General features: G+C 36.5%; 1 protein-coding gene across 2 annotated transcripts in view; it reads left to right on the top strand.

The window, feature by feature from the left end:
- The window catches only part of LOC134661225 (uncharacterized), a 148,565-nt gene that overhangs the window by 105,654 nt on the left and 29,951 nt on the right, over positions 1 to 12,960 (top strand). Inside the window, exon 2 of one of the 2 annotated variants that reach the window (XM_063517201.1) lies at positions 8,922 to 8,976. In XM_063517201.1, coding sequence (XP_063373271.1) covers positions 8,963 to 8,976 — 14 coding nt within the window. In that variant the 5' untranslated portion in view covers positions 8,922 to 8,962. Of the gene's footprint in view, positions 1 to 8,912; positions 8,977 to 12,960 lie in introns of those variants that run through there. The other variant, XM_063517202.1, reaches the window with a different exon arrangement.

Below are 12,960 nucleotides of genomic sequence, written 5' to 3'. Positions count from 1 at the left end.
TGGCTACGGAACCCTAAAAAGTGGCAAACAATCTTTTAATCAACATAAAATAACGTAATTATACTTTTATGATATCTTCATTTGTTGTCTTTACCATTGGTAGGTTTTGGCGTGGTTGTCTGTAAAGTATACCGTCAAGCAAAGTTCGCCTTTTGTACTGTTTACTTCTTTTTGTGCACTAAAGTTTGAAATATAGCCCATTTCATAAATCACCCAGTATGTTTGACACTACCACATCACAAGTCCCATGACAAACTCAACAACTAATATAGAGTTGCAAAAACCACCGTACGAATAAAATGAGTAAAGTTTCCGCCATGGCGGGTTATTACTAAAGTTCTCGTGGGCTTTAATTATGCAGGCTAGATGGCTTTGGAACTTTAATGGAGGATGGCAGTTGGCTAGATCGACGATTAACTTGACGGCCATGCGCCGAGATGTGGCGCGCCAAATTTTCGTTTTATTAGGAAACCGTTGTGCGTTAAAAAAAGCGGCCAAGTGCGATGAAGGGTTCCGTATTTAGGGGATTTATGACGTATTAAAAAAACTACTTACTAGATCTCGTTCAAACCAATTTTCGGTGGAAGTTTGCATGGTAATGTACATCATATTTTTTTTAGTTTTATCATTCCCTTATTTTAGAAGTTAGAGGGGGGGGGGGGTGGGACACACATTTTACCACTTTGGAAGTGTCTCTCGCGCAAACTATTCAGTTTAGAAAAAAATGATATTAGAAACCTCAATATCATTTTTGAAGACCTATCTATAGATAGTACACGTATGGGTTTTATGAAAAAAATATTTTTGAGTTTCAGAAGTATGGGGAACCCCCAACATTTTTTTTTTCTATTTTTGTGTGAAAATCTTAATGCGGTTTACAGAATACATCTACTTACCAAGTTTCAACAGTATAATTCTTATAGTTTCGGAAAAAAGTGGCTGTGACATACGGACGGGCAGACAGACGGACAGACGGACGGACAGACAGACAGAGAGACAGACATGACGAATCTATAGGGGTTCCGTTTTTTGCCATTTGGCTACGGAACCCTAAAAATCAAAGTAACCTACCGAAAATATCGAAATTTGCAAATTGCGGGCATCTTTCTTTTGACAGCGCGCCAAGCGGGACGTTTTGGAATCTTAATATCCCATACAAAATGAGACTTAACGCAAACGCGTCACATCACGCCATCGAATGAAATGTACACTAGGGGTACAGTCGCCATGAGATATATCGGAGCGGCCAAGGTGTTCACAAAATCTGAACACGCACTCTAATTGACAATAGAGGCGTGTTCAGATATTTGTAAGCACCTTGGCCGCTTGGATATATCTGATGGCGACTGTACATCCGTATTATTCACTTATCTTAACCACTTATAGGACTACATTTTCATAAAAAAAACTTACATATACGAATGATATGAACGCAACAATAGGGTAAAAGTGTATATAACTTGATAAGTACGATGGAGGGTATCCGGGCGATCCTTTTGTGGGCCCGGAAGGTTGGTCGTTATTGATATTGGCAATGGGCAATATGGGCCCGATATAGGTGCCGTTTTTATGAATGAAAAATGAAAATGAAAATGAAAAATATTTTATTTCGAGCAACTATGGACTCATACAGATTTGTTAGTAGACTTACGTTCCTAATGTTAGTACCTAATTAACTATTACAATATTTACAATATATATACACTGCTGGAAACATGCATTTCGCAGCAGTGTCTCATATACGGGCAGTCAAGTCTGTCCGCTATCACACACAGGATAGGGTTGGGGCTGGCCCGCACCCGGCGCACCAGGGATGTGCATCGTTTGCGCATAGTCGCATAAAAGCAGTCCACGCGCGCTTCTGCGAACATCCCTGATGCGCTGCAGAAACGAGGCAGGTTTTATGCAGGTTGTACTACAGAATTACAGATTACAGACATAAGATACATCACCTGCATACATATTTATCAAGTTTCGGTTTTCATTCATGTTAAAACGGATATAAAAATGGTGTATCTACCTTTTAGTGTTAATTATTTTTAAGGGTATAAATTGTACGCTCGAAACGAGCAAATGTTGATAACTTTATATTGAACACCTTTATGTACCTACACTGTTTACAATAAATAAATTACTTACTTACTTACTACTATCATGGCAACCAATGCCAGTAAGTCCATAGAAAACACAACTCTTAAAATCCTGGTCCTGAAATTCCTGAATACTGTATGGTATTTAAAATTACTAAACAAGCATTTTTTGGTGTTTATACGTTACGTACAAAATAAATATAAATAGCCATACATTTGACGTGCCCCTCCTCCACAAAAATCGACAGACTGTTTTGTACAGAAAATGACGGACAAGGCGTATCCAGTTACTAGGGCCATTTAAATGCTTTACTAGGGCCATTTTATTAAAAGTTATCCCCTTCTTTTTCAAATTTGGGATTTTTTAAAGTTATTTCTACTCTTTTGATCCTAATAGGAGAAAAAAAGTCTCCCAAAATTTCCATACTTTTTTCGATCTTTCCATTCCGAGACCGCCAATCCGCCATACAAAGTCTATGAAAAATGGTAACGGAATGGAAATAAAAACATTGGGACACTTTTATTCTCCTATTAGGATAGAAAGAGCTCGTGATTCTGAGTAGAAATAACATAGAAATTCACAAATTAAAAAAGAAGTGTAGGTGACAACTTTAAATAAAATGGCCCAAATGGTCTTAAACTTTTATAACAGAAAAGACAAATAAGAACTTAATATATATCTTTTCTCAACCCCAACATTAACTTTTCTTGTAAATAAAATTTTGTACATTTGTACATTTTGCAGTGATTCCAGCTCACGCTTGTATTTTATTTCCTTTTTACCTCCGTTTTATGATATGAAAACTCCTGGGGGTGGAAACAAATATTCTCTGCTAATGCCACAGATTACATAATGACAGAGCAGATGTGCCACTATTGAGGCATTACAAATTGGATCATATATCTAATACACTATCTTTCTAAAAAAACTATATAATCACTACATAGTATAAAACAAAGTCGCTTCCCGCTGTGTGTCCCTATGTATGCTTAGTCCTTAGAACTACGCAACGGATTTAAATGCGTTAATATCTGGGAGACCGAGCTTTGCTCGGAAAACATATAAAATCTCAAAAATTTGCGTTTTCTCAGAGATAAGACCTAGCTAGATCGATTTTTCGCCGCCGGAAACCCCCATATACCAAATTTCATCGAAATCGTTAGAGCCGTTTCCGAGATCGCCGAAATATATATATATATATATATATATATATATATATATAAATAAATAAATATGCAAGAATTGCTCGTTTAAAGGTATTAGATAAATAGATAGAGTGATTTAAGAGGAAGGTTTATGTATATTTTTTTAACTCGTGCGAAGCCGGGGCGGGTCGCTATTCCTATAACAAAATAAACACTCAATCGGCGTAAGCATTTTTTTTATTAAATACCTTTTTTATTCATTGATTCTATCAAAATCAGGTGAATTACAAATATAAAAAAAACCGGCCAAGTGCGAGTTGGACTCGCGTTCCAAGGGTTCCGTACATTAAGTCCGACTCACGCTTGACTGCACATTTCTTAAAGGTTTTCCTGTCATCTATAGGTAAATAACTATTTTGTGTATTTTTTTCAAAATTTTAGACCCAGTAGTTTTGGAGATAAAGGGGGGGGGAATTGTCATTTTTTGCCTATTTTCTTGAATAACTGCTAAACTATTTACCCTAAAATTATAAAAAAAACTATATTTGAGATTCTTATAATGAGCTCTTTCATTTGATATGTAACGCGATATAGTTTGAAAAACTTTATTTTTTAATTTTCTCATTTACCCCCCAAAAATGGCCTCCATATTTAAAATTTATTTATTTACGTTACACGTCCTTCTTTGGGTCACAAACTTACATATGTGTGCCAAATTTCAACTTAATTGGTCCAGTTTCGGAGAAAATAGGCTGTGACAGACGGACAGACAGACACGCGAGTGATCCTATTAGGGTTCCGTTTTTTCCTTTTGAGGTACGGGACCCTAAAAATATCGAGACTATAATCAAATCCATCAATACCTAGTGCTTTATCCAGAGTGGCGTTTCTTCTAATACCTAAATACTTAATCCGTGGCACTATATATTACTTTCGAACAAAGGTAGATAAGATAAGATAAGCTTAAAACTTGTGCTGAATATCATAATACTGCATCGTGTACGAGTTTCATATAAATGCTCTTACGTTCTAATTTTAACCATCAACGTTTCGTATTCTTATTTTGTAACCGAATGTACCTATTGTTATTTTGAAATGTTTGTCGACAGAACGTATTGTTATTTTGAAATGTTTGTCGACAGAACGTATTGTTATTTTGAAATGTTTGTCGACAGAACGTATTGTTATTTTGAAATGTTTGTCGACAGAACGTATTGTTATTTTGAAATGTTTGTCGACAGAACGTATTGTTATTTTGAAATGTTTGTCGACAGAAGTAAGGTGGACGTGGCTTTTTATGAAGGACAATTATGTAGGTACATACTTACAAAAAGGGTTTCTAAAAGTCTCGAAATTGAGTTAGGTTCTAATTTAGGCTGATTAGAGTGATTAGATTAGACTATAAGACTGATTAGACTCAATCTAAACTACATGCGCCGGCGTCGATACAAAGTAACAAGTAACTAATGATAATGACATCTTTAAAGATCCGTGACCGGTGAGACACCGTCCTCTATCAGCGGAGCGGAGAGCGGAAACGCTGTCTGCCTTAATCTTGTTTCAACAATTCCGAATGTAAACCGGTTTTAATTGTATGTAAAAACCAGTTAATAACCGGTTATTAACCGAAATTTCCTACAAATAAAAACCGGTTTACATTCCCTAGGTTCACAACGTTTATCTAAGGAACCTCGACACACGAATAAGATGAATGGCACATACTAACAGTGCGAATGGACGTATTCGTCAAACATATATCATTCACGGACAACATTGGTAAAAAAGATGATTGTGCACGTAGTAAATTGGGCAATCGAACCGTCATTATTGTATTATTAATACTTTTGCTTGGTAGAGCAAACAATCGAACATTTTGAGAAAAAAATGATCATTTACTTCATCGCGCCTAGGGTTTGCACGACGGATCTGAAATGTGTGGTAAGATCCGTAGATGCGAATCCAGATCCGGATAATTTCATACATTTCGGATCCGGATTGCAAACCCTAATCGCGCCACAGCCAAAGGTAGGATTTTGATTTTAGCAGTTTGAAGGTAAGGTAAACGTACTAGTGCTCGACATGCTAATAATGCCTTACGCCTTATGCCTTATGCCTTATGCCTTACGTTTACCTTATAGATACTAGTATGAGACTTTAACGAATGAATTTTGCTATAGATATAAGAGGTGCCACGAATAGTAATATACCAACACACTACATTTTAGAAAGGTAACATAGTCAAATATAATGTAACGTGTAATGTATTAAATTATATAGATACGTAAAAACTAGCCAAGTCAAATCTGAACTTTAATTACATCCCAAGCGAACTAGGACTTGGCAGTGAGATCTCGATTTTTCTGGCGAAGTCAACAACGACGCATATTCTTAATATTGAACTTGGGTCTCATCTCATTTCACATTTGGGGTATTTTCTATGAAAAGGGACCTTATTGTCACACAGCATCGCGCGGCATTGTATTTATATTGGAGCATCTTTAATAATGGCGTAAGCACCATCGACAATAAGGTAGGTCCCTTTTTATAGATAACGTCACATTTATGTTTTTGATGGGATTATAATCATCGTAATTCCACGCGGATGAAGTCTCAGACAGAAGCTTAGTCCTCAAGTAAGTGGTTTTCATTTATCAGATCGCTAACCTGATGGCAAGACGTGGCCTTACGTCTTAAAGAGCGATTGTTATAAAACAATAGATACACATTAATGTAGGATGCGATTGCATTTCTAGTTGTGGGCAGTTTTGTATCATTTTTAATCTATAGGTACAGGGTTATCGATTTATAATTATCTATCGATTGTTGTTATACAATGGCGATTATAGGTAACTATTCGAAATTATACGTACAATTAACAAGAAAAAATAGTTTAAAAAGTTAATAAAGTCGGTGTGCTTTGTGATCAGTTTAGGCCGGTACCTAGTTAGAATTCATCATATCAGAGCAGGGTCTGTATGGTTCACCTGCGGCAACCATAGGGTCCGTATGGTTCACCTGCGGTAACCATGGAGACTAGACACTAGAGTCCTTTTCCGAGACCACACATTTTATTTATATACAAGATCTTCAAAACGAGACGTCTTTACACGGGTTAGGTTAGGTACACATATCTTACAAATAGCGCCTATTTTGTTTTGTTAATTAGAATAGAATAGCAATACTTTCATTCATGAGCACAAACACAAAATAGAAAATTATACATTACAGAGAAACATAAAAGATAAAGTGCCACGAAATGGTCCACACCATTTAAATGAAATGACCTACAAAATTGCTGACGGAGTCTTTATTCGGAGGCTCGAGTCCTTTTGAGTTGCGCTAAAAGACTTCATGAAGTTGAGTTTTGCATGCTCAATTGTGAGTAGAGTACACTGTACTTCTAATTTTAAGTCACCATCTACATATTCACTGTATTCTGGCAAATAAATAATTTGTATTTGTATTTGTATTTGTATTTGAAGGACTTGGAAGTTTTAAAGCGTTGAGTCTCGTAAAAAGGTATGTTCTTTACTTTCGGTATGTTATACAAAGGTATGTTCGTTATCAGTAGACGAATTCATAGAGTCTATGCGACACGATCATTGATCCAAAAAATCTATAATATAATATTAAATTATAATTGTTAATAATATTGTTATTTTTAAGAACGATTGAATGACTTGTAAAATGTAGTGTAATTTTACCAATAAAGATCTGTATATCTGTAGTATGACTTCATAATATAAAACACAAAGTCGCTTCCGCTGTCTGTCTGTCCCTATGTATCTTTAAAACTACGCAACGGATTGTGATGCGGTGTTTAATAGATAGAGTGATTCAAGAAGGTTTATGTATAATTTGTTAACCCGTGTGAAGCCGGGGCGAGTCGCTAGTAAATTATAATTGTAGCAGCCCTGCGCCCACGTGGGTCACAAAAGCAGATGCTTAATACTCTTACTACCCACGCTTCACTACACTAGGACTAACTGGACCACTGCAATACAACTTGCACTGTCTATTTATAGTACGTCTGCGAGTATACATGTCTAATGTATATTGATCAAAAGAAAATAGGGACCACTAAGTGTTTAAGCACAACATGAAAACAGGGTAATTGGTGCCTCCTTTAAATGTCAGATAGGTTAGATCGTTAAGTAAACTTTAAGTTCATTTTCATGTACTTCTTTGACGGAGTTACTTACTGGCTGATTTAATAAATACAAAAGACGATGGTCGATTGGGCCTCTCGTCAAATTGAACGTACCTATACGTTGACAACGGCAACGTTTTTGTAGCAGTATCCGGTACAAATGTATCTAAACCTATATACGCTCCTCACCCATTTTAATTCGCACGTGTATCGTATCGTACAACGTTTTACAATACATTATGGTTATAGCCCTTTAAATTTAAAATCGAGTTACGTAATGTGCTTATTATAGCAGAGTGTGTCGTAATGGAGTACAGATGTATTGTAAATTAAATTACACTTCTGCCAGAAATATGATGCATTACCCACAAATACACATATACAATAACGTAGCAACAATCTACGTGATCGGTTACGTGTGAACCGTATCAGTGACATGCAACCGATACAGACACAATGCACAAAGCATTTATAATGCATGAGAAGTGTAACAGTTTCCCGCGGTGCAACTGGGGCGGGAAAAACTAATCAACTTTATCAATAAATATATGGTTGATTAACTTTGCTGTCGAGACTCCTGCCGCCATCTTGGACAACCTGCCTCTTCAAAAATAATAGGGTATTTGACTACTAGTCAAATCAGTTTCTTTTTTCGAACTGTCAAAACGATTTTCCTACTTCCTACTATCTACTATGTATACTATGTGAAACACCAGCATGTGATGTGACGTCACAATCAAATAATCTACTCTTTACAGTTTTATACGGGTTCTAAAATATAAATTGTGTCTAAAAATAACTGCTGTCCACGTTTCTCTATTAATTTTCTGGTGCTTTATATCATGGTGTAAAATAATTTATTTTAAATATAGTTAAATATCCTATTGTAGGCACTGAAGTAGGTAAATTCGCGTTAAAACTAATTTCTTATAAGATTTAAATGTTGCAGATACACTGATCGATCTACTTTTAGAACCGTCTTTTGTCCCCGGTCTTACAAATATATAAAAGGAATTTAACCAAGCAACGGTATTGAAAATGGTATTTTCTTTGAAAGGTGTTTCTCTTTTTAATCGACAAAGATACATTAAAATAGGTAAGGTCAATGAATACTGAGGGCCTACCGCAAAAACCGAAAATCGCAAATTTCGGGGATCTTTCTCTTTTACTCCAATGAAGGCGTAATTAGAGTGACAGAGCAAGATGCCCGCAATTTGTCGCGATTATAGCCCAGGTAAGTGTGGCATACGGGTAAATATGGCTGGCCTTCACTGTTTAAACACAGAATACTAGTATAAGTGTCTAAGTAGTAATAGTCGCCGAAGGCCCGAAGCGTCCGGGAGATTAGTAACGTGTTGAAACACCACGAACGCTGTAAAAGGGCTCGAAACGTTGAGATGTACCTACCTATTTTAAATTAATTATATGCCATATTTAATCCGGATAAATATTTTTATTTGATGAATAACTACCGCGGTAACCGAACTCCGAAGACATCAATAATTATGTATACAATATTTTTCTTTTTGTTGCAGAAGGTCAAGCTCAGAAGCCCTGGACTCCCTTTAAAACCAACATGGATTCAGAGAGGTGAGTACAACTTAGGCAATATGGGGTATTTGATTGTATTTAAAATAAATTATTTTACACCATGCATGAAATAAAGCACCAGAAGATTAATAGAGAAACCTGGACAGCCGTTATTTTTAGTCACAAATTCTTTTTTTTTATTGTATTTTTGTGTTATTTGATTGTGACGTCACATGCTATAGTATTTCATATAAATTCCATAGTAGGATAATCGTTTTGACAGTTCGAATAAAGCTACCTACTGATTTGACTAGTAGTCAAATACCCTATTGATATATGGCAGTCGCTATCGCTAAAAATCGGTCCATATCCCTTCGTGTGTCAGGCGCCATTTTGCACAATGATTTATAACTCAAGATAGGCTATAGGCGTTCCAAAATTGAAGCGCTTACCTCGTGACAAATTGGACAAGTTGCCTTTATTCGCGGCTGGACAAGCGAGAAATGTGCACGTGCTAACGAGCTCCCGCACACCGAAAGAGAAATAGACGAGCTTATGTTTAACAACAAGTGTGACAAAGATGGATGGAATGAGAAAATTAATCAAAAATAACAGATTTCTTAGTAGGCACAGAAATAAATATGGAAGTATTTTTTGTGCTCCTCAAGTATGAGTATAACCTATCTATGGTTATATAATATCATTGATTTTGCACATATCTGGACATATGCTGTTGTCCCGCTGCCATATCCAATATCGGCTGCTTCAGGACATTTTTACTTTAGGTACTCTTACTCTCTCTTGATGGAAAGTTTTTTGCCAAAAATTGGTTTTGCACTACTCTAACATATACTCATGGACAAATTTAAACACACAAAAAAAGCTATAAAATTACTGGATTACAGCAACTAAAGTAATTTCAAAATTAGTAATTCCACTTTTTTTGGCGTTCCCTAAATTTATCCAGGAGTGTCTACTGTCTAACAATGTGAGATCATTAGACAAGTAAAGGCAATAGGCAAATTTATGCAACAGTTGGTCAGTAGCAGTACCGTCAACAAACTTTTAGGCTTATAGAAACTTAATTATTCCGTGTTAATTGGGCGATGGTGCGTTGGCCCGCCCAACACCCGACAGATAAGGCAAAAGGTCCAAAATGGAGGCCGGCAGACGCGTCCATTTTATTTCCCGCCCGCTGCTGGAATTTAGCACACGAAGGGATAAAGCATACAGACATACATACATACATATATAATCTCGCCTAATTCCCGGAGGGGTAGGCAGAGACCACGGATTTCCATTTGCTACGGTCCCGACATACCTCTTTCGCTTCCGTTACTTTCATAACATTCCTCATACACGATAAAGCAATTAGCTATAAAGGTAAAACATAAATGAACTAAAGCTCAAACTCATTACTACACATCGGTAACTCATGGCATTTAGAAAAAAAAATTAATTAATTAATTAATTAATTTTTTAAAAGATTAGTTTAATTAATTCCTTTTTTTAGTGGTTTCTTTTACTCGACTCGTATAGGAAGAACATTGTCACATCACTAGTCTGTTAGAAACTGTCAAGTGCTACCTAAGTGCCACGAGTTACCGATGTGTGCTCATCACTAATCTTTTAAGTGCTACCTAAATGCCACGAGTTACCGATGTGTACTCATTTACCATACGTGATACTATTTAATGTCATTTGCATAACGACATTTTACATCGCATCGCATCGGTAATTTAAATTATATTCGAAACTATAATACCTCGTAATTGTTAAGGCGGTGGCACAGGGTGGACAAACCGTATTTCCGAAATTGCTCGTAAAAGGTGTTAACACGTAGGCGATGCGATCCGTAAATCCTAAATTTCGAACTAGGGCTGTAATGTACGTACGAAATCAGGCAGAAGTTCAATCCACACTCGTAAGAATGCTCTTGTTTACCGCCCTTAATACACAATGTAATACCTTACAGAAACGGCTCTAAAGATTTCTATGAAATTTTCAATATGAGGTTTCAGGGGTGAAAAATCGATCTAGCTAGGTCTTATCTATGGGAAAACACGCATTTTCGAGTTTTTATATGTTTTCCGAGCAAAGCTCGCTTACCCAGATATTTGTGTCTATGTGCCCAGTGTTGGCCGAAAGTTAATGCGAATTGAAAATGTTGGCCATTAACCATTATAAATTGAACCTTAAACCGTATCGGACGATTATAGTTTACGATTCAATTTATAATGGTTAATGGCCAGCATTTTCAATTTGCATTAACTTTCGGCCAACACTACTATGTGCGCACAACATGTCTGTATATATACGGGATCAGTGTGTGTGTACGTTTCTGGGGCAATAAATTAGCCTTACCATGACAACATGGTCAAAGAGAAAATTTGCGTTATAATTTGGAATGTTCATGTGATATCAATATCAAGTCACATGCGTGATTTATCAGAATCGTTTATAATAGATATTTCATTTCGAATAACAAGTTATTAGAATATTATGTAGGTCAAATCAAATTCCTTTGTTTTTCAGAGATGTTCTTGTTATTATCATTATGTATAAAATGGAATTAGATGTTATTACGCAATAATAACATTTTCATAGAAAAGACGTTCGTTCTAACAATACAGTTTATCTTTAAGCTGGCCGTAATTTGCGAAATTTCTCCGTAAAAAGAGTTTATGATATTTGTGTAGTTTTATTATTAATTTATTAGTACCTACTGATTTTGGTTTTTTTTTCCTATCAAACTAAGAGGTACATGAGACCTGAGGTGCCTAGATATAAATCTCAAGTACTTATAACGTGCTATAACATATTTTTACCCATTTTCAAGTGATTTCAAAATAAAAACTTTCACAAATTACATATTCTGAGGGCACTTTGCCTTAATTATTTGTTTAATGAACCTGAACTGAATATTCAATGAAACCTGATTCCATATTGGAAACAATATGTGAGCAATTAACTTTGTTTAATGCGGGTGATGCCTGTTTAATCGAAAATGGGTGCTTTTTATAATATAGGTACAGGGTGTCCCTAGACATTGGACAAAGCTGAAGTGTACATATGCATAATTAATTATGTACCTTGTGATGCAGCAATAAAGCAACTGTTTTCGACTGAATATCACCCTTGTAGCTGAAAATATAACTAAAACTAACTAACTATTACGGCTCAGCGACCCAAAGAGGATCTTGGCCTCCGAAACGAGAGCACACCATTTTTCCCGATCCTGCGCCGTTTCCTGCCAAATATCGGCTTGAAGCTGACGCAGATCCGCTTCCACACTGTCTCCCCAGCGGTATCTGGGCCGACCTACCGGGCGGCCACCAGTCGGTCTTCCCAGGTACGCCCTCTTGGCAGCTCGGTCCTCTCCCATTCTCAATAGGTGCCCGAACCAGCGAAGTCTGTGGGATTTCGTTTCGCCGATGATATTGGGTCCGGCCACCAACTCCTCGATTTCGGCATTTCTCCTTATCCTCCAGGTGCCGTTGTCTCTCTTGATAGGTCCCAGGATCTTCCGAAAAATTTTCCTTTCCGCTACCAGGAGCTGACTTTCCTCTTTTTGTGTTAGTGTCCAGGCCTCACAACCATACATAAGGATTGGTCGGATAACGATCTTATATATCCTTAACTTAGTATTTCTGCTGAGAATCCTAGACACCAACACGAAAATATAATATACACCTGTTTTTTATTTATTTTTTATTAGGATATTTATAACAAGTATACAAAGTATCATAGCAAGTAGCAACCGGTGTAGCAGTTATGAAGAAATTAACAAATTACGATTATTTACTTTGGAGCAGCCTGCATGTATGTGTTAGTTATTTTTGTTGTCGATTATTGGAAATAACTACGAAATAACTTTTACAGTACATATGGGGCTACTTTTCCGCACTAGTGCGTAAAATAGCACTTTTCGTGCGTATGTCGAAACTTTAAAGTGCCATATGTACTGTAAAACGTTGTTCGATACACGTGCGAATAGGTAATTCGCAACTCGTGTCGATTTAAAACACTCCCTTCGGTCGTGTT

This window comes from Cydia amplana, chromosome Z (assembly GCF_948474715.1).
Source record: "Cydia amplana chromosome Z, ilCydAmpl1.1, whole genome shotgun sequence".
Classification (NCBI taxonomy): domain Eukaryota; kingdom Metazoa; phylum Arthropoda; class Insecta; order Lepidoptera; family Tortricidae; genus Cydia; species Cydia amplana.
The sequence above is the reverse complement of the archived record's forward strand: the minus strand, read 5'-3'. Positions and strand labels throughout refer to the sequence as shown.